At 36.7% G+C, this 24092-nt stretch overlaps 1 protein-coding gene and 1 long non-coding RNA gene across 2 annotated transcripts; one reads left to right on the forward strand and one right to left on the reverse strand.

Moving 5' to 3' along the window:
• Positions 1-471: 471 nt before the first annotated feature.
• On the forward strand, positions 472-1851 carry LOC145054439 (uncharacterized). The gene is made up of 4 exons (XR_013684799.1): positions 472-585; positions 712-767; positions 1471-1512; positions 1598-1851. It is a non-coding gene; the product is annotated as an uncharacterized LOC145054439 (long non-coding RNA).
• Positions 1852-1988: 137 nt separating this feature from the next.
• On the reverse strand, positions 1989-3222 carry LOC145054438 (pyridoxal 5'-phosphate synthase-like subunit PDX1.2). The gene has a single exon (XM_079002635.1). It carries the CDS (start codon positions 3070-3072, stop codon positions 2140-2142), a length of 933 nt encoding a protein of 310 aa, XP_078858761.1. The 5' UTR covers positions 3073-3222; the 3' UTR covers positions 1989-2139.
• Between the last annotated feature and the right edge of the window lie 20870 nt (positions 3223-24092).

The following is a 24092-nucleotide window of genomic DNA, read 5'->3' on the forward strand; positions in this document are numbered from 1 at the left end:
AATTTTTAAAATTAAAGTTATATACTTAAAAATTAAAGTCATATACTTATATATGTAAAGTATTAATCATTTTTTAAATCAACCCGTGTAATACACGAGTTTCACAGCTAATATGAAATATTTTATAATGTTATACTTTACATAACATGATGTAATCTTCTGAAAATTTACAAAATAAACTAAATCGTTTGAAGTATTTATGAGAATTTATTACCAAATTAATAGAATAAATTTATTTCCTTAAAGAATTCATTATAATTTTATGGAATTTTATTTTAAGAAAATGAAAATCCATAAAAAATGACAAGTGGAAAATAAAATTTCTAAAATTCTGAAGTGTCAAAATGAAAAAGAAGATGACATTTAGCAAAAAAAAAAAAAAAAAAAAAAAAAAAACTCATTTATCAAAGAGAATTGTTATTAAAAAAAAAAAAAAAAGAAAAAAAAAAAGAAAAACGGTACTATCCTCGTATAAATAGCCACAACTTTACCTTTCGAAAACAATCAAAGATTTCTTCCGCTTCCCGCATTTCTACGGATCAGAGCAAACCCTAACCCTAGATTCGATAATGTCGTCCAAGCAAGGTACCACCAATTGTTCTCAGTTCTCATAGGCGATCTAATTTTCATGCATTCTCAGTTTCGTTGAAATCGTGTTTGATAATTTTTGTTATGGTTGAATTTATGGAACAATTTGTTCGTATTGAGCAGGTGGAAAAGCGAAGCCATTAAAGCAACCAAAGTCTGAAAAGAAGGAATATGATGAGGTATTATCTATCATCATGAGCAACTCATTCTCCTCTATATTTTGTTTGTTCATAATTATCTACTTTGTCGATCGACGATCTTCATTTTGATTGCTCGAAAAGAATATATCTAACATGATTAGTTATTCTCGTATGGTAGTTTTAGTTTAATGTCTCAATCGATAGGTAATTGTAGCTTAAGTTCTCTTATTAGTTGTGTTTTGATGGCGATTTTTTGTTTTCCAAGCTTCATCGTGCCTTTTTTGTGATGTTTGAAGATCCGTTTCCCTGCTTAAGTTGTAGATTGGCCTAATTATTTTATCTAGTCAGCAATCATATGATTTTTCAAACGTTTGTTCTTGAGCTAAACTCAAATAATTTCATAAGGAAAAGGTTATGCTTGAGGCGAATCTGTAGTTGCCATCAAAATTCACCAGAGTTTCTTTCATGTTAATGCTTATCAGCTTATGTGCATCCCTTTAGTCGTATTGTTGTTCTTCCATTTAGTTGGGGAAACATAGGTTTAGAAAATATAGAAAATATAAAATCGGTTAAACTCAACTGTATAGTGTTGTGGTACAAAAATAATATCTGCCAAATGAACATAAGCATACAATTTGCAAAACTTATTTGCTTAGAGCTTCAACTATGGTACTAAATTGCTAATTCCTTTCAATTCATATGGGCAGAATCCTACCCTTGCTAATTCATTTTGTTAATCCAGGTTGATAAGGCCAACATTCAAAAGAAGAAAGATGAGGAAAAGGTGCATCATTTTCTGTTTTTTTTTTTTTTTTGTTGAAAGTACATTAAAATCTAGGTTGCTAAAATGTGATATGCATTTTGATCAGGCACTTAAGGAGCTTAGAGCCAAAGCTCAAAAGGGAGCTTTGGGAGGTACTGGTCTCAAGAAGAGTGGAAAGAAATGATACCAAGTGATTGTTATGTGCACTGATTTCTGTATCAAGTTTTCTGTGATTGTTCTTGTAGAAATTTAAGAGGAACAATATTGGTGGTATTCTTGTTTTCTGGTTCTACTTGTTTGTGTTCAATATGCAACTTTTCTTTTCTTTGTTTTCAATTTGAAAGATCTAGCAAGTTTAAATGGGTTGATCCAGATTATGATTGATGCATATTTGTATTAAGGTTCGAATTTCAACTGTGAACTTCATGATTCAAAAACAATAACATATTACAGAAACCAAATTGGATAAGCAATATGTGAAGAAACCTAGGAAAAACTTCACCAAGGATTATTCATATTTCTTATTTCTATTCTCATCAAACAAAGATTGTACATATCAATTCACCATTTTTCAGTCTACAGATTTTAACATCTTTCTCCCTTTTTATCAAAATAAAAGTGAACAAGTAATTGTAATCATTCAAGGATTTAGTAGCTACCTCCAGTGTTGTCATCAAGATTCAAACCTGTCAAAGCATCAGAAGTGGTTGCTATGGAATCATTCAACCCAGAGCTTACCTTGGCTAATATATGAGCGTCATTGTAGTTTCTAACAGCTTGCACGATTGCCCTAACGCTCTTGTAAGGATCAGAACAATCGAACACTTCAGATCCCACAAACACACCATCGCATCCTAGTTGCATCATTAGGGCTGCGTCTGCAGGTGTTGTAATACCTCCGGCAGCAAAGTGAACCACCGGAAGCCTACCCATTTGCTTTGTTTGCGCCAAGATGTCGTAAGGTGCGCCCAATTCTTTCGCGAATGTGAATACTTCATCTTCATCCATGTTTGTTAAAACCCTAATTTTACCCATCACTTCTCTCACGTTTCGAACAGTTTCAACAATGTTGCCTGATCCAGATAGATCTCCTTGAGTTCTGATCATCGCCGCACCTTCTCTCACCCTCCTTAACCCCTCTCCCAAATTCCGACATCCACACACAAACGGAATCCGGAAGTTATGTTTGTTGATGTAGTTATCTTCATCAGCTATCGCGATAACCTCGTTCTCATCTATGTAATCAACGCCGACAGCTTCGAGTATCTGCGCTTCAACGAAATGCCCCACCCGCGCTTTCGCCATAACCGGAACTCCGACAGCCCGTTGGATTTGTTTAATAACGGCCGGATCGAGCATCCGTGAAATTCCTCCGGATTCTGACTGCTCTGCCACAATGACACAACAAGCTCCGGCGGATTCAGCGATCTTGGCTTGGTCAACGTTTGTGACTTGGACAATCGCTCCGCCACGGAGCATTTGAGCTAATCCGACCTTAACTGAGAAGGCATTCTTGTTCTTCTTGTTGGGATCAGATATGGCGTTGCTTCCATAAACAGTGACTGCAGTGTCGTCGGCCATAGTGTTTGATAGAATAGAAGCCAAATGAATTCAAGAGATTTGAATTGCGTTAGAATGTATAGAGATGGAGAAGATTTATATATAGAATTTGGAAAGTAGCAGCGATGGAGAGAGATCGAGAAGTTTCTGTAAGGTTCGTCGGTGGCTTCTTCCAGGGAAATTGCATAAAGTGTCCTCCCTTGTCTCGCACAGAATTTGACCAATTTCACAATAACTCACAACCGTGACCCGCCACATACACCATTTCACCGTTAGTTAAACCTATTTTCATATTTTGAAAGATGAATTTGGAAAAATAGCAATATAATTTGGTTTTTTTTTTATCAATAATGATATGTTTTTAGATTTTATATTAATAATAATAGAAAATCATAATTTCCTGTCGCCTTTAGAGTTTAAACAATGGATTGTTGACCAGTTATCTAACTTTTTTTATATGTTGAATATGGTGACATGACATTGATTGGATAATCACATTGTATTTTAATGTACTTAAAAAAAAAAAGCTTAATTTTGATAATTTTAATTAAATCCTTCTCTTGTTTACCTGTATTATCTATGCAACGCGTTGGCCTTTCAAGTTTCATCCCCTCACACACACCTCTCATCTCTCCACATAAGCAGAAATGATCATCTCTATGAACTTTTGCTATTTGATCATTACAATGAATTCGAGTCCCCCACCTGGCCGCCCTACCACTAGTCCTAAGGATCATTTACAAAAGATAACTCTGGACTGGACTGCCACATGTATATCGGTATTGGTTTCGATTTTTTTAGTTTCATTACCTGCAAACCCGATTTCCACATGATGACCTTCATATGTCTTAGTTCTAGCGTGTAGTTCACTTGATGTTCCAAGTATTTTATTAGTTTAAATATGCCCACTTATAACAAAGTAAAGAAAAAATATGTCATTTAGGGCAAATGGTAAAAAATTCTAACTTATTTTTCATGTATCATGCTTTCAACACCAAAAAAAAACAATAAGCCAAAAAAAAACAATAAAAGTTCCAACATATCTTTCACGCATCATGATTTCAACACCAAAATAAACAATAAAGGGTAAATTACATCATTCGTCTATCGTGCATGTGTCAAAACGTACGTTTAGTCTCTATTTTTAAAAATTAACTCGGATGGTCTCTCGTTTGGTTTAATTTTGCACGCTTCATCCCTCAAATATGATTTTATTGCGAACTTAGTCCATTCCAAAACTGAAATGATGATAATACCATTGTGTTTTTATTTTTCAATTAATTTAATGTTTTTATTATTATTATCAATTTTTTTTTTAAAAAAAAATAGAGACCCTTACACTTTCCTCACCCTTTAGTTTGTTTATAATCAGAATCAAATACACAATTCAATGAGACCCAAATTGGAAACAAACACAAAGAGAAAACCCAAATCACCGGCCAGTCGTTGACCACCAACATCGTCTCCGCCTTCGGCGAACCTTTTCTCTCCATCTATCACCATCTCCACCTGTTTTGTGAGCTGGCATCGCCACTATCGATCTGCGTTGAAACCTAACACCACATAAAACCCTCACTATCGCCACCTTCATTCGATATACGTTGATGGTTCTTTGATGGTGGTGATTGTGACTCTTCCAGAGGCACATCAAAAAAGACGAAGGGATACAACAACGATCTAGGATTTGGGTTTCGAACCTTCAGATGGTAACGACGATTTAGGGTGTTCAAAAGAGAGGGTCGGAGTGGGGGTTTGATGGTGTCGGTGGGTGAGGTTTTGAGGCAGTGTTCTTGTGTGTGTGTGTGTGTGTGTGGGGGGGGGGGGGTGGAAGAAGAATGTTGAGGATGCAAGTATGAGATCAGAAGAGATGATCGAAAGTGGGGTTTTGATGGCGTCAGTGGGTGAGGGTTTGATGGCATTGGATGTGTCTTGTAGTGGCCGGAGATATCGTCAGAGTGTGGAGTCGGCTAGTGTGGGTGGTGATGATGGGCGGAGATGCACCGAAGAACACAGGGGAGATAAACTGATTTACTCTTTCTTTTATAAAAGGCAATTATAATATTTTATTGATAATAAAAAAAATCAATAAATCAAAAACAAATTGAAAAAGAAATAAATAAGGGCAAAATGGTCTTTTTATGTCCTGAGGGATGAAGCGTGTAACGTTTAAACTAACGAGAGACGTTCCGAGTTAATTTTTGAAAATTGAGACTAAACGTGCGTTTTGACACATGTACGAGGGATGATTGGTATAATTTGCCCAAGTTTGTTTGTTCTATAACCAATAAAAACAAAATTAAACATCAATTGTCCTCGTTCAGTGTCGTGTATAATTGGTTTCCTTTATTTTCTAACCGAATTTTGGGTGCAAACCATCAAGTCCACTACCGGTGTTGTCAAACCAGTCCGATACTCATCTACTATCAATCGCAAATTCTATAAGCCAACTCAGATGCCACGGTCGATACACATATTACAAAAATATATAACAAAAGGATTAATCATTATAAATAGATTATCTTATAAATAAACTTAAAAGGTACTAAAAATGTATTACAAATTATTTTTGATCATCCGAGCAACGATAGAGAAACACAACACGTTTTGTTTCCACAACTAGCAAATTTCAAACTCTTTATTGTAAGACACTCCAGGCTCATTCAAATAACTTTTTACTGAGTATCCACTAAAATCAAGTTGGTTCCTTCAACTTTTAGGAAATCACCCAAAAAGTCGTTATCGTCATTACAAGTCACTACTTCTTAATGTTTTTCTTCTTGAGATGATCAATGATTGTCGGTTTTTTGTTGTATGCTATAATAAATTCTCCGTCTTCCTTTCAACCTCCTTCAATTGTATGACCTAATTTGGCATCGGGCTTTCATTTGCCACTATGTATGGGATCATCTTTTTAAAGGTATGTGTCACAATGATGATTTAAGTTATGGATCCAATAACACTAAGAAGTACATATAGTTCTTGAGTTTATTGAATGTACCCCAAATATATGTCATACTTCGATCGTATTTCTAGACACATGTTGCTAAAGTCCGGTTTGGTTGACCAATCTCTTAGATGTTCGTCCAAATCTAAATCTTTCTAGAAAAATACATGGACCAACAATTTTGATGATGACGACACAATCTTCTTTTTTGTTTTGAATTTTTCAACAAACGTCACCACGTCTTTTATGACACCGAAATTTGAGTGCTCCAAAGCTCTACCTAGACTTTGTGTATATTCAACATCTACCAAAAACATAAAAATTCTTAATAATAAAAAACCCTCGTTAAAAAAAACAATAAACAAAGTTTTTTTTAATAAAAAATTATTACCTTGAACTTCATATTCGACAAACGCCTCTCTTTAGCTCCAAGGCGGTCTTCAACAACTCATGAGTGGATTTACATCTCGTAGGACAACCATCGCCAAAAACTTATTTGATTATAATCCATACTTTTTTCATATATTTCTTAAACTTTGAAGTTCTTTGGGTGAATTTTCTTGTGTATCTAAGGTTTTTTTTTCATATCCCACATGATAAACTTATTTCATTCTAATCCATACTTTTTTCATATATTGCTTAAACTTTTAAGTTATCTGGATGAATTTTCTTGTGTATCTAACGTTTTTTTTTCATATCCTACATGATAGTTGTGTCCTTTTAGCTCACTTTTTACAATAAGGTTCAAGATATGGTTGGTGCACTTTATGTAGAAATGTATTCAAGCTTATGCCTAAATGACAAAATAATAATCCCATTAAGTGCAATATATACTCAACCAAGCCTTTGTTTTCTACATATTTAAAGAGTAATTTGCCAACAACAAAGAGGTATATTGATGCTTTTAAATTTGTAACACTACCCTTCCTACAATGTTCTTTCTTAAACTGCAAAATGCTTTAGTTTTTTCATGTTTTCCAGATTGTTTTTGCATACGTGTCTAAGCAGATTAGAGGTGTTGTTATGTAACATATCAGCTTTAAGAATGGCCGAACAAAACTTACATTTAACATTCTTCTCTTTTACTCCATCATCTTCTATCCAACCAACCTCGAAAATTTTCCAACAATACGATCTCTTTTCGCTTACTCTTGGTTCCACCTTGCACATTCTCATCTTTTTTTTTTCTTACCGGAATCTTCATCAACTTTAACTTAGGGGGGTCAAAAAATATATCATCCTCCTTAATATATAAAAAAAAATTAAACATTAAACTTTAAGATTACATCATCATCCTAAATATAAAAAAGCAATTAAACATTAAACATTAAGATTACAACATCAAATTACAAGACTTAACTAAATTACAGTAATTGCATAAAGAAACCAATAAAACATTACAACAATATAACGTCAAAAAATTTGACTTACTTGAGTGTTTTCATGGAGGGAACCCAATTTTCCATCAACATAATTCAATGGGTGAAGAAACTTGAAGCTAATCAAAAAGCTCGTAGGATTATTTGTTTGATTATGGAGGTTATACAAAAATTTAGGGTTTCGTTTGTTTGTGAGCCAACATCGACAACAGTAGCACAAGGGAGGGCCTCAGTTTTTCTGTTTAGATTAGGGAAACTGGAGTGCAAAATTGGGTTAAATTGGAATTACCTTTTCGGTTATGGGTAACTATGAAACTCCATGGAACCAAAAACCAAAACATGCATTTACGTAGAATCGAGAACCAACCCTTTTATGTGTGATTTGGTCTGGTCCGGTACCGGTTTTGGTCATGATCCGGGTTAGTTTGGTCCATTCAATTTTTTCGCTCGTTCCTAAATGTAACAAATGATATTCTAGTTAACCCCTTCGGGGATACCAAATTTGGTATCCAAGGGATACCAAATTTGGTATCCAAAATAATGATATATAAGTCAAATGAGTGGGTCCTCCCATTAAAAGTTGATTCGAAAGGAAATTAGGCAAACATGGGTGCTAAAAATCAACTATCCATCTTTAATTCTTGATCCTAACAACTAAAAAATAACCACCCCTCACTCCTTTGTAACCAAAACTATCTAAAATGACTTACGGCCATTGAAACACCTTTACTAACATCAAAACCATTCACCACTAAGGCCTTCTGGTACACCAACGACGAAGAGGCTCGTGGTCTACGTGGCCACGAGCGTTGTTCGTGCACAACACTTCAACCTATCATGATTGGGCGTTTTCGTGGTGGTTCGTGGTGGGGAAGACGCAAGACAACGACCACTGAGAGAAAGGGTCTCTCTCAGCCTTCTGCTTCTTCCCCCCTCTTCATTCTCTCTTCGTGGTCGTGATATGTATACCTGAGTTTGTTTGTGGTTCGTGATGGCTAGGTGGAGGTGGTGGTGGTTTGTGGTCCGTTTAATGTATAATGAATGGCCTAATAGTTGTCGAAGTATCTTTCAACACCTTCTCGTTCAGGTTTAATACCAACATATATTTATAATCTATCACCTAAAATCATTAAAACTAAAAAAAGGTGTGAAGTGCAAAGCGTGGTTAAATGCACTATTCATGGATTTTACGACTCATGTCAACGATCACACACTCATATGCGACACACCACTTCGAGCCCAATCATTCATTTAAATGGTTCAATACCTACATATGTTGATAATCTATCACCTAAAATCATTAAAATTAAAAAAGGGTGTGAAGTACAAAGTTTGGTTAAATGAATTATTCATGGTTTTTGTGACTCGCGTCAATGATAATACATACTCGTCTGTGACACACCACTTAAAATCATTAAAATTAAAAAGGGTGTGAAATGAAAAATGTGGTTATATGCAATATTCATGGTTTTTGCGCATCACATCAATGATCATGCCTCATCTGCGACACACCACTTAAACCAAATCATTCATTTAAATGGTCAATGAAACTTCTGATGGGTTTTGGCCATATGAACATTCCTATGTGCACATGCAACCCTAATGCTTGGATCTAAGCTTCTCTAATTGAACATACATTGAATCCAAGACTTCTAATGGCTAATATACAATAACAATAATATGAAATCAGAGATTAGAAGTTTACCTTGAATCACTTGCTTGATCTTGTTGTCCTTGAGGCTTTAGAGTCACAATTGTCACTCCTCTAATGGCTTACAAACACCAACTAGCAAGGAGGATGATTTGAGAGAGAGGAGGGAAGGGAAATTCAGCCAGGGTTTCTTCTCTAAGCACAAGTGTCGAAATCCCTTAGCCCTTGGGGTCTATTTATACTTGTAAGGCTCCTAGGGTTTCACCCTTAAACCCTAATTGGATAACTTAAGCCCTAAGCAATCCAAATCCTTTCCATGATAAGCCTTGGACGATTTTATGGCTATCCTTAGCCCTAGAAATCGTCCACCCCTTATCCATAAAGGATATATAGCCCAAAGTGCAACTATCAAACAATTGACAGTTTATACCCCTTTATTTAATTAATCTCTTTAAGTCACCAAATTAATTCCTAATTAATTTATGACTTATATTAATCAAATAATAATATTATTATTCCTTATATTATTCTTATAATATATTAATAATATTCATTCTCTCACTATAAATCATCCTGTCAAGTTGCTCTGGTGAAGGCAACCCAAAAGGACAATGCTCAACCGGGTCAAATACTTGCCTAATATAGTTGTAGCCTTAGACACTATTCCAACAACTTCTTCATTATAAAACTAATAATGGTTTACCTTTTTTTACCTACGTAGGATCATAGGAGCCTAGGAGGAACAACTTTTCCGACCTCTATTGTAACGTTCCAAAAATACCGATAAAAATTTCATTTTAAACATCGAGTCATATAACCAATTGTTCCAAAACCAAATAAAGTAAAAATGTATTTTTCAAACATCAGAGTATCATAAAAGTGACTAATGCGAAAAAAGTCATCAGGGGATGCAGTGCATTCAAGCCGGACCCTCACTAAATTCAACCTAGGCATTACTCTCGTAAGTAGATCAAGCAGTATAACGACTTAGGATCATTGATTAATCTTACTTATAAGTTCCTAGTAACGACTTATAATTACAATTATAAATTAACGGAAGCAAAGTAAGTGTAGCTCACTTATAGAGTACTGTAGACGAGAACCGGGATCTACGCGGGCAGAATATTGACTCGGGATCTCTTACTCGAAGGCTACTACTCAGATGAGTACTCAGGGATGTCGCAAGGCTTCGCCGCAGAATAGAATGAAGGAAAAAAGGGCTAAGTATCGAAAATTTCAGAGCAAAATCGACTGAAAGGTATGAGGATTGAGGAAGGAATGAACAACTATTTATAGCGAGGTTCCTTAGGATGCGCGGCGTGCAGCATGGTGGTGCGTCGTGCACAAGGTGGCGTTGCTCCTCGGGCTTGCTATCACGTGGCACGAATTGGGTGGGGCGGCGTAGCCGCTTCTAGATCCTTCTACACGTCGCACATATGCGTGCCAAATTTCAGATTTTAAAAATTGTGTATATTCTTCATACGAACTCTGTTTTTGACGTTCTTTATATCCCCAAAAATCTCTCGGTGAGATCTATAACTTTCGTTTAGAATTGTTCGGTTAATTTTGACTTTATATTTTTTGTACAGGCTTAGACTATTAAAGTCCATATAAAAAGCATAAGTCTCTCATCCAACGTCCATTTTCGACATACTTTTTTTTATCATTGAATTCCTATTAATGAGATCTTCAACTCTCGTTTAGATTATTTTGGATAAAAGTCGACCAATCTAAAATTCGATTTTTTTAGCAGAATACTGTTAAGCTGAATCTTATAAAAATCATAACTTCCTCTCACGAAGTCAAATTTAGACGCTCTCTATATGCACACTCTCGGTTTAACGACTACTGCGACTCTCATTTAGATCACTAAGGCTAAAGAGAATCAAAAATCTACTTTTTACGAGATGTAGAGTCGTATCGGTTAAATCACGAAACTTTGAAGAAGCATAAGCTCTTCGCATGAAGTTGGATTTGAACGTTCGTTATATCTCTGGAACCCTTATGACATATACTACAACTAGATTCAGATTATTTGTCCTAAGTAATCTTTTATCTTCGAGGCATATTTTAATTTTTTTATTTTATTGTTAAATACACCTAATATCTTATATAACACGTAAGCATATTAATATATGAATAATCATTTCTTATTCATTCATATAAACATTACAATAGTTAACCAAAGAGATTACAATCTATGACTTAATCTAGCAAGAAACATGGGCGTTACATCAGAAGGACCAAGATTATGGGACAAAAAGCATAAAAACGCATGAACTAATTAGATCTAACAAAAGGAACATCAAGATACAAGCTTTATATTTCCTGGAGAATGTTGAAGAAGTTCAAGGTCTGGATCTACAAATCTTGAAGCTCACCAAAGCTTCTTCCATGGACTCCTTTCTTCAAAATTCACCCAGAAACACATTAAAAACTCCAAGACACACAAATGGTAGCAAGGTTTTCAAAGGAACGATATGAGGTGATGCAGGCTGGTTATGGGAGGGATCCCATGAAGTTAAAGTCCTTATATAGGGTTCAAAACCTTATAATTAGGGTTTTTTTTAGTCGCAGTTACACCCTATGTAACCTAAGTTACACCATGCGTAACTCATTAAAAACGCGTTCCTCATTAGCCACTACGCCATGCATACTTAGAATACACCCTGTGTAGGTCAAAACCCCCATCTTCCAGCTCAACTTCAAACAATCATAACTTCTTCATTTCAACTCCATTTACAACGCTTTTTTATATTAACGGAAAGGTATTGACAAGCACTACAATTCTATCTAGTTACTTTTTGGCTTAACACATGTCGAACTAAAAACATACTCTGTGGAAGAAGCCTAACAAATAACTTTTCCTATTTTATCCTTTGGTTCCCGCATATGAGTCAAGGGCTTAGATCTCATAACCATCATTATCAACCTTCATTAAGGTCTAAACTTTACTTCCTCAAATCCCAAAGCCTTTACATGATCGAATTTCGGTCCACAACCTTGAGTTAAGAAATGACCCGAAACAAGGTGTTACAACTCTCCCATAGTTAAATTAGATTTTTGCCCTCGAAATCATTCCTCACTGCTTTCTTTGCCACATCCGTCCACCTTGCCCGAACTTCCAGAATTCTGATTAGATATGCGAAGTCATCTCATAAAGACGACCATCTTCCAAAATTGCTATCAAAGCCCAATCTTAGCAAGAATCACTAACCCTGACGAAGAAATGAAGCTTAACATTCTGTCCTTAGCCAACGAAAGAAAAATCCAACTGCTCTGCCCAAAAACTGAAAACCCTAAATTGTTTTTGACTTCCCGACATACATAACCACATCATACCACATCCATAAAGACTCCAATCAACAATCTGAACTAAATGAAACCCTTCCGACTCTAAATTATCTCACTAAAAAATGGAAAAAGATAATCCCTGACCATTCATCTCTGCTGAAACCTTGCATCCGAAAACAAAGGCAACTCCCAACATGGGTCTCGCACCATATGTGCCAAACTAATACATAACTTACATCCTGATAACCAAAGATTTGCATATTCGTTCTATATGAGATCTCCAGAATCCACGTTGAACTTCTACTAATTGGGATGCAGAATCAGTAACCGTTCACTGAGACTAACAATCTCACGCATGGTCGTACAACGAGACTCCGCCCAAGAGTCTATTGATAAAGGCTACCCTAGCCTATCTACCACATGTATCCAATCTGTTGATCACAGAGTTTCCATACTCCAAACGTCATCTCACACCTCAACTATGCCAGTCACTACCGGATCCCACCCTAATGAGTCAAGCATTTACTTATTTATGATACACCATGGCACCATTTATTCCACTTAAACGTTAAGGTCACATATTACCTTGATCTTGTCATCATTCCATCACTAGCATGTAAATTCACAACCCAAGCCACATGCCTTGAGCATGAACTCAAATGTCTGAATGATCCGCTCACCCAAGATAACATAACCAATCAAGCCTCACCCACGGGTCTCACTCAAGCTAGCATAACCAAACGGGCCTCAACCTTAATCAGGAGATATACAAGCCTAACCACAGATACAAATCTAACAGTCCTTCTGCCTGAAGATGGAGCGTCTAAATAACAATAACAATCCCAACTTAACCTGAACGAAGGCTTATTCCCTACTTGAATTCAGTTGCGCTCTGTCAACCTCATGACCATTGGATTTCCGAATCATCTCACAATGTCACTATTACACCACTATCATCCTAGGCTTACAGGGACTACGATTCCAAGATCAAATAGTCCAAGGTACACCCTGTAAAACTTTAATCTTGGTAAGTTTCTCTTTTGCCCTTGCATTATTTAAATTGTCAAATTTGGTCCTTGAGTTGTACGTGGGGCGTACTACAATGTACGCTTAGCGTACAAGCTATAAAGTGAGTACGCAAGGTGTACCAAGCATTACGCTTAGCGTACTCATGCGAGGGTTTGATCATGGATCCGGAGGTGTATGTTGGGCGTACAGAAGCGTACGTGGGGCGTACATAAGGATTTTGAAAACCCTAATTTACGGGGTTGACCATTATATAATCATCCTTATGGACTTGAAACCCTCTTTTATTCATCCTTCTTGTCCTCTTAGCCCTATACTCAAAACCCTAATTCCATAGTTGAGTGTTCTTGAGCTTAGAAGGTCTTTTGGGTGCATTTTTTGTGTCTTTAAGGAAGGAGAACATCTTGAAGCTTAATTGGAAGAGTGGGAGCTTGTAGATCCGGGTTATCATCATCATTTGGCACTCATTTGAGGTATAAAGCTCTGAACTTGTTGTGTTGTAGCTTAGATCTCCTTTGTTTGATTTTTGGTGCCATTTTGGTCCCATAGATGAGATCTTGCGGAGTATTATCATTTATGAAGCTTAAAGTTGCTACTCTTGGTGTTCTTTTGGTCTTAGAGTCATAAAGTTTCCATCTTTGAAGCTTAGAACCATCCATGCAAGAGTTATGGCCATTATATTAAAAGTAGAATGTTATAAATCAAAGTTGGGATCTTGTGGGGCATGCAAAGTCACCAAGTTAGTGACTTTATGGTTCTAGATACTCTTTGGGAGTAAGATTTGTGTTTTGGACCATTAGAATTAAGCATTAAGATTTTAATGGAAGAAATGGATTAATGGAGGAGTACGTTGGGTGTACAAGCCAGTACGTGCAATGTACAAGCCATGCAACGAGTACTCTTAGCGTACAACTGATTATGCCCTGCGTTCTCAGTCAGTCTAGGCTTCGCATCTTTGGGCCAAATTTTAGGCCACTTCTTTGGAATTTGTTGCTTTGGGCCTCTTTAGGACATCTGAAATCAAGCTTTTGGGCTTTTGGGTAAGGACCATATGGGGGTTGAGCCTAATTTGGAAAATTGGGCCATAGTGGGCCTTAGTGGATCTATTAGTTTCAGGCCTTTTGGGTTTATGGATTTGGGCCTCAGTTTTGGTTCAAGCTAGTCCAGGGGTAAAATGGTCATTTTACCCCAAGTATGGATTATGGGCTATAGATTGGAACCCAAGTGCTAATTGGGTGTTATTTTGTACTGATATCTCGGGGAGTCGTCAGGGCATCAGTTAAGGATTTCTTTCAGTGAGCTTTAGCATTCGAGGTGAGTTTCCTCACTGGGTTTAGCAGGTCTAAGGCACCAATGTCGACCCTTATTGATTATGCTTGGATGCTAGGAGTCTGTGTGACCCTTGCATGTGTTATGTGCTGCTATGTATACCGGGCAAGGATCGATGTCAGGCGAGGCTTGAAGACTGGAACCTATGCTAGTGTTTATGATCATTATATGTGTTAGCATGATTATGTGATATAGATTGTATGTGTAAAGCGAGTGAGGCCCAGTGACAGGCGAGGCCGGAAAATAATATATCTCTAAACTGAGCGAGGCTCAACATCGGGAAGGGCCCGACGCCGAGCGAGGCCCGATGTTGGGCGGGGGCCAGTATATATTTTATTATGTATGGTATGGGGTAGTTTGGGTAACTCACTAAGCTTTGTGCTTACGGTTTTCAGTTTATATTTTGACGTACTCCTAGTGGCAAGGGGAAGAGATCGGGGTGACTGCATTGCACACACCACATGGATTCCGCATTTGATATTTCACTCTGATTTCATGATATTTGATACACTTGTTTTATTTTGGATGTATGGATAATGATTGGAATACTATTTTATTTTATTTTAAAAATGAAATTCTTGGAATATGTTTTTGGGGCGTTACAAACCCACCCCAATTGCAGATTAAACACTTCACTACTCTTGATGAAAGTTCGTTGCATCCAAATCACCTTCCCCTGATACAATTCCAAATCCTTGAACAACTCAACTGATGACAAAAAACGAACAAACCCACTATCGGAACATATATATAACCAATCCCATAACTCACTTGTTACTGGGAAAAACCCCAACGAACATGCATCAATTACGCCCAAAAGTTGATAGATCACAACCGTTCTTACCCTACTATGATATCGATCGGTTCATCGAGCTAACCAAACCTGCATCTGCATTCTTGACCGATTCCTTAATCCATACCACTATAAAAGATCTCAACAAAATTGATTTCCAGAAATCCTAAGAACGTACACTACAATTTCCTTAGACCCATTGTGCTGAAACTATAAAAATCAATATGCCCGCTGATCCTTGAAACACAACACTCAGTCTTCCTCCACTTAAGGCTTACCATGTCGTTGGTCGATGTCTCCCACATCGAAGCCTAAAACTGGCTCATCAAAATACCTTATAAGAACGGATCATAGTGTGCAAAATGGCATATGGTAATCTCTTTAATGATAATAACCATACAACCATAAAGAAACTATGACCCTTAGATGGAGACTTAACTGCAACTGCATCAGCTGGAACTCGAGTCTCCTTAGCCTGCAACTAAAATGCTCGGCTCCTTGCCACTAGATCCTCCATTCCGCCCTCACGGACATCTGTGATCCTCAACGTACCTGGAGTAGGTTCCCTCACTAATCCAATCGCCAACCTTGGACAATCGACCTTCTTGTCGCCCACCTGATTGCAGTGAAAACAGATCGGACTCAAACCCTGAGGACAATCCTAGCTAAAATAACCAGTCTGGCCGCAACTGAAGTAGCCCATCCCTTTCTCAAGATAGCTCCCCTCATGATTTCTCCCACACTTGACACAATAGCCCCGACCATGATGGCCTCCCGAATCCGAATCCCTAATCGTGGGCATAATCGTCTGGCCCACTGCGGTCTGAATCTACTCCAGCCCGTGCTTTGACCGAAGCTGCAACTCAATCTCCCGCCCCAAGCTCCAACAATCATATTAGCCAAAGTCTTGTAGCTCGACAGGCTCACAAACTTTTAGATATCATCATGCATGATATCTTGGAACCTCATCTTCTTTATCTCTTCATCTGTAGCGTACTACGGAACCAATAAAGTCCTCTCCTTAAACTTGGCGATGATCTCTGACATAGTTTCTATCGTTTGGCGAAGTTCCTTAAACTCCCTCGCCAAGTGCTTCACCTCAAAGGCTATTGCAAACTTCTCCCTGAATCTCGATACAACATTTGCCCAAGATATGGTCGTTACTGCCTCAGCTCCAAGAAAATGACCACACTTCTCCCTCCAGTCATGGGTCAACCCTCAGAAGGCAAGATGCAAATCCCAATTTTGATGCCTCAGGGCATAAACCAGTCCATTGTGCATTCTCCATGCCATTAATCCACCGCCTATTAGGAGTAGGGTTCTTCTTCTCAAAGAACTTTGGGGCTCCGCAAGCGTTGAACTCCCGAAAAGAGAGAGTTCGCACCCAATATGACCAGCTGCAATCTCAGTATGGACAACCCCAAGCCACTCATCCAGTTGATCCATTATCCCCTCCTTGATGGTACCAACCATCGCAGGAGTCGCGACCAAAAATACCGCAAGCAATATCAGAAGAAACAAACTCGTGAATCCTCTCATCAATCGGATCAGCGCCAAATCCTGAACCAGAACTATAACCTTCTTCACAAGTTCTCAACACTAAACTAAAAGGCAACCATACAAATGATCTGAACATAATCGAAGAATCCTCATTGCACAGGTTTCCTAGAATCTCCGTGACTTTCCTTGATTTAAGTACGGATCCTATGCTTTCAGTAGTACAGACCCAATACTACCTTCCACACCTATGTATACCTCCCTCAAGAATCATCTTGAATCCTCTAAGTCACCTTCTCAAACTGGTATCCCCAAAACCCGCTACTCAGCACGCCAACCAAACCAAATCACTTCCTAGGCTCTCCTAGGATCCCTCACTTCAACCTACCATCAGCTGCTGAAAAAGTCTTAGTAATGTCAACTAACTGCTACATGATTGAAATTACATGCAACAAAGCTTAAATAATCCTTAGACTAACAGACTCAACCCTACAACGGTTAGACTCATACAAGAGTTGTGAAATAGGGCCAAATCAATAACTCTGAGATTATTTAACCTCTAAAGCATGTAACTTAACATATTCATGTAATAATTAACTCACATAAATATGATTCCTATAAAGCACAAAGGAAGCAACATTGGAGTAGTAGAACTTTATAGGTTACTAACAACAATAGACATCCTTCCTAATAAGCATTCTATCATGCAAACCTAAACATATCCTTGTATTAACATCTATCCTACTAAAAATCCATAACACATACAATATATCAGCATGTATGGGTATTTGGGAATCACTTACTTGATATCAGTTGATGAAACGCATCACACCCCTTTCTTTGTAAAATCCTTTTTAGAAAAACATGTTTTCTTTCAAAAAGTCTATCAATTCCTGAGTTCGAGTTCGGACACACTCGAGAGTGTGCCCAAATCCCTCAAACCAAGGCTCTGATACCAACTTGTAACATTCCAAAAATACCGATAAAAAATTCATTTTAAACATCTAGTCATACTGTAACACCCATAAAAATCACAAGAAATTTAAGCTTTTTAAAACCAACAAAATTCACAAATTGTTTACAAAGATAGTTTTCAAAATATTCCGAACATTAGAGTCTCCCAAAATCATAAGTCATAAACAATAGAATGTGTACGATCACACCTTCGCTTTCTCGCGGTCATCCAAAATACCTGAAACATAACCCCAAAACGGTAATTCAACGCTTAGTGAGATCCCCCAAAGTACCAACACATAAAAAAAATAACATATGCAATAATAGCATGTCGGGTCAAATCTGTTGGGTTTTGAGCATTCTAACACTCCTAAGTGTACATGCAACCCTAAATACCTTGGATCTATGGTTTCTCTATTATACATGCAAATATGAATATTCCAAGGTATTACCCTATCTAGCATACAATCCTTGATACTTGGGTAATATAACAAGTTAGAATACACACCTTTTCATGAAGCTTGAAGTCTTGAACTTTAAGAGCTTAGCCCCAATAGTGTGGAAGCCTCAAGTGGAATAACAAATTACCAAAACACCTTGGAAAACCTTTAAAGAATATGGATACTTGGCTCACACTTATGAAATCGGTTATTGCCCTCTTTAGTGTATCCACACTAGCCACTAGCCTCATTTCATGAACCATAAGACCCTTTATATAGTGTGGAGGATTAGGGTTAAACCCTAATACCCACGACCTTTCATTTCCTAGGATCCATGGGCTAAAGCTCCATGGACTATCCATGAAGACTTAGCCCAACCTAAATGAACTTGGCCCACTACACATGTATATCTAAGAGTCCATATTTGATTAGTTCCTTTTGATCACTTAATTAATATTAAATTAATTCTTGATCAATACTAATTGAATTATATATTAATATATTAGAACTTATAATATATTAATATAAATCATAAATATACTATTCTCAAAAGACTATCCATATAAACTGTGCCGGTGAAGTGCAACCCAAATGGACCATGTCGGGTCGGGTCAAGTACATACCAAATATAGTTATGGACTTAGACATTAATCCAACAGTCTCCCACTTGGATAAGTCTAAAACTATTATTGAGTATAACTTCAAAACCTAACTGGCAATCGTAGCTCTTAAAGCCGCTGTCGAACTCTGACCTTGTAAATGACTTGTCCATTAGATAAGGGATCATATATTCCTCCATTCTAGATATCATATGGACTGAGACATGGATTATAATCATTCTCTCTGTCCATTTGTTGTTTCCCGATTTCCGATTCATGACGACTGACTGATTGAACAAATCAAAACAGTCCTAGCTTGGCCAAGCACTCACATGTGTCATCATTTACATCGAGGGGCCCACAGATATCACTTTTATCCCAACGGTAAAAGGAATGGATAAACTTCGACTCATATGGCTTGCTCTACTACTTGTTGAATCATACACAAAGGCACGTTTTATAACATCGAGTTACTAATGCGTTTTCGTGCAATCAATGTATAACCAACTCATAGTAACAACTCATATCTCTATGTTTGAAGAATATAAGATATTATCATCTCATGATCACTCGAGATAAAATCCATGAAGTGATTCAAATGAGTGCGGGTTGAATCCAATACTCAGAACTTATGAGCACTCATGAGTGTTGTAGCATAACTTTGTCCACCAACTTGGACCTCTATAAGCCAACCCATGACAGTCTTGATTCATATCTACTTCCAACATATGACCGACTGTGGATGGTTTGAGTAACTTAGTCATTCCGGAAGAATAACCTAGTTATTATGGAAGTTAAAACATGCAAAGTGAAACACAAGAATAAATGAATCTAATATGGTATCAAAACCTATGAATATAAATAAAACACTTTCTATTTATCACCATACTGATTACTCATTATTCATTGTTTTGATTTTACCAACTTTATACTTGAATTAAAACACTAGGTGTCCCATGCTCCAAGCATGTACACTATGCTTTCTAAATAATAGCTTTGCCATACACCAAGTATGAACTCTATGTTTGTCTATGATCCTTTTCTTTGTGAACTAGATTAGTTGAACATAATTTCAATGATTCTCTTTTCACACTCCCAAATCCTTGTCTTAAATGTAAGAATTCCAAATTCCTATCATTTATCGAAATCTGTTTAGATTTTAAACTTATATGCACTGTTCCTCTTGTAATGATTATACACAAAGCCACAAAGGCTTGGCAACAATCATTACAGAGTATCCCAATGGAGAGCAATTCCATGGAAACGATGTCTCAGATTCAAAGCACATTGCTTTGAACATGCTTCTTGCATTAAGTTTCTTTAACCTTACACAAATTGCTTCCACCTATGAAGACAACTCTATATTTCCATTTTGACTACCACTTCTAAACAAGAGTTGCCTTTTTCAGACTATGTCAATATGGTCCTTCCAATATTAACAGTATACTTCCAACTGTCCTTGAGCACCAATCTTTGGTAAACCTTATATTGTCCTCGACAATTGCTTAATCACTTTAGTCATATCCAATTCTAGACATTTTCCTCCTGAATGCCCCAAGGCATTTGGAAAATTCAGAAAGGATAAATATTATAGCACATGTAATCGATCTTGTATCCAAAGTAAATGGGACACGATTCATGATGTTTCACATAAAGACATGGTTCTAGACCAGTCTTTTCCCATAATAATTTTTGTTTACCATATTCTCAAAATTTGACTATGAAAAGGGATGTCGTAATCATAATTGAATTTTGAGAACGCAATGTATAGAATTTTCTTAAGTTGAACCAATCCAACATGAAATTCATATATATATTCTTGACTAAAGGTGATTAAAACCTCAATATAAGCTCTTTAGAATGATTATAAACTCAATCTAAGCTTTTTAGAATTGAAATGAAGTATAATTTCCTCTCCCTTAATTATAGCAAAGCAGCTTTTTCAACCCCTGCAACCTCACGAATTGAAACTTTTGTTTTCTATAATTAACATTGCTAACTTGCAATCCTTATCATAATTATCATGCTCCCAATAACATGATGATTATTATCATAACACTTATGTTCCCACTAGCTTTGACATGTATCCAGAAAACAGCTGGACCTCTAGAAGTCAATACTTTATTGACATTCTTACCAAAGTTCAGATTTTTTATACTAGATTGCTTTGATAAGGATTTATCAAAATTATACACCTTATCTTGGATAGCTCACAGGTGTGTCTAAACAATTTCAGAACTATGAAAAGGGATGTCGTAATCATAGTCTCAATTGTTTAGACCTTTTGCCGTTTCTCATAAGTCAATGTTAGTGTGCCGGTTAACCACGCACGCTCCACTAACGACTTTGAGAACTGAAAATATCACAATTGCTATCTACTTCAAATCTACTTAGTGAAAGAATTTCCTCACCATCATTTTCATGAATCGGAGAGAAACCTTATGACACTTAGATTTTATGGTGTATGTGTTCTTATCCATGTGAATTTGTGAAACCATAATCACAAGACTAGGTTAGTGAAAAATCCTAACTCATATGGATTGAACTTGTGCAATCTTAACTTCTTGCCACCTGGGAGCTCAAGGGCCTGCCATTGCTTCCAAGTAGCTATGCAAGCAATTGAGAACATGTAGAACTCAAATGTATAGCCAACTTAGCTGGAATAGGCACAGAAATGACAACACGATAGGTTATAAACCTCTAGTTGTGTGCTAGTGATGAAATACATGTTTTATTCTTGATTAATTCCTGAAACCCTTTCAGGATCTTTTAGACTCTCACTGTCTCCTTGACCTATAAGACTTTCTTGTCAAATATTCAAGAGATAGTGTGGATTCTAATCAGGACAGACACTTAGCACAATTGGCCTTAGTTGGTCTTTGTTTTATCCAAAACATCACAACTTACCAATTTCAAATGTACAAGAGTAGAAAACTTTTACTCTTACATTTGACAAGTGTTTTAAACCTTCTTTAAGACATGTCACTCAAGTTAGAATCGTAGAGTATACCTCTAAGAATTTTTTTGGAACGAAGTATGAATCATCTTCTTGATTTAACCACTTCAACAATTCATAACTCCTCTTCTTAAGTATCAAAATGCACTTAGAGGATGAATTGTGATAAGGTCTCAAAATCATTAAGATGATCTTAAAACATGATACTAAAGTACACTCCCATCTTTTCAGATTTGAGAAACTTTTATCCTTCTGCCTAATTTGATTCTTCTTATTCGTATGTCATACATTGAAACTTTTCCAATGTCTCATAATTATACTTAAGCTTGTAAGTATAATCATATTTACTAAACCTTAGTAAATCATGACGAATAGTCTTATCCATTTTTTGTGGTGGACTTTTACAAGTGCACAAGAAAGTGTACTTGATCCCTTAGTCCTTCTCTTGAGTCACATATACATGTGACCACAGAACTAGTCTTAATTTTCCAAAGTTGAAAATTCTCATACATCACACTAAACACCTTGTATGATTCCAAGTTTTGGTCCAATTGAAACTTGGGTTCCTTATTTGGTAAATTTAGACACTACCACAAATGAAAGAATCAAATTCATATTTCCAATATTGCTATAAACATACAAACATCAAGTTTTCATGAATGCCATTGTAAGGAGATAAAAATAAAGTAAAACAAACTTTTATTTATTTTAAAATGCGGAAAAAACTTTTCCCTTACAATGTAACTTGAAATGAAAACGATGCTATTACATGTTTCCTAGCAATCTATTATAACTCCTAAGAAGTAACTCAAGATTCTGATCTTCAACCAAGCGATAGAAATCCATCTTCGCGGTCAGATTCAGCATACTCTTTCTTTAAGTTTCCTTCACTTTTCCTTTGATTCTTAAAACATCAACATGTGACCCAATCACATCATGTAATAAGAGTCTCAGAAAAGAAACTTAATGCAGTTAGATAGTGGACTTTACCTGAAGTAGAGTAAAACTTATTGACTTTACCAGCCTTATGATCTTTCAGGTAACTTTGGTAGCTTCGCAACCAATGCCCTTTCCTTTTGGCAATATAACATATGGATGCTTTGGTAATGGTACATGGGACTATCACAGACTTAGCCTTTCTCTTTACCATTTGGTCAACCGAGTTGACTATGGCTGATCCCTTTCCATTGGGAAGAGAATCCTTTTATGGATTTCCAATGTCACCATTGTCAATGTCCATAAAGTTTTGGGAAGTCGATCTTCTAATCAAATTTTCTTTACTAGCCTTCCAAATCATTGCTGATTCAGCCGCACCAAACAAATAGATAAGATCATTAAGGGTCTTGTCATAGTCTGTTTCATAGGAGTCCCAAAGGAACTCACTATGCAACTTTAGAAAGTGATTGAACCACCAAATTTCTCTAGACTTTGACACCCAACTCTCCCGGCTTGTCAATATGTGACTTCATCTCCAAGATGCGACCCCACATAGACCTTGCTTTCCAATAGGGCTTGAGTGACCTTGAACTTGTGGGTAAAGGAGAATAATTGGAGGAGGTGGAGGAGGTGAAGTTTCAAGAGTCTTGGGAAGATCATAGATGTTTGAACCAGACATCTTTTTGGGAGATATTCAAGATAGTTGATTTAAAGTCCTTAATATAACACTCAATATGAAATATTAAGGCTATGACCCAACGCAATATTTTATAACTTGGAAGAGGGATGTCGTAATCCAAGCTATAGAATATTTGAAGGTAGGTGAATGACAATTCACTAATTTACACCATGAAAAACGAAATAAATTAATAGGTTTTTAATTGGATTTGAAAATCCTAGATCTTTTGAGATTCATTGAACTGTTCAATGGCATGTTTCAATCTTGAGTGTGCCCTTCAAGTTTTGTGACTGGGATGTCGAGGATCACAAAACAAGGTGTGAAGTAACCATGCAAATTACTTGGTACCCTTAACTGTTTACCCCTCAATCGATGTGTCGGTTAACCACACACGCTCTATCGATACTATGATAAACATTAAGTTACCCTTTGCCTACCTTGTTAAATAAGAGTTAGTGTGTCCGTTAACCACACACGCTCCACTAACCGACTTAAACAAAGTGCAAAGTGTGATTTCATGGATTAGCACCTTATTCACATTTTCCTAAGTAACTAAGATTGGGT

Source organism: Lactuca serriola, chromosome 5 (assembly GCF_051521515.1).
Source record: "Lactuca serriola cultivar US96UC23 chromosome 5, Lser_US96UC23_V15, whole genome shotgun sequence".
Lineage (NCBI taxonomy): Eukaryota > Viridiplantae > Streptophyta > Magnoliopsida > Asterales > Asteraceae > Lactuca > Lactuca serriola.

What these genes read in the sequence shown, in the direction of transcription:
- LOC145054438 (XM_079002635.1), bottom strand. Translation starts at nt 3,072, where the DNA reads ATGGCCGACGACACTGCAGTCACTGTTTATGGAAGCAACGCCATATCT.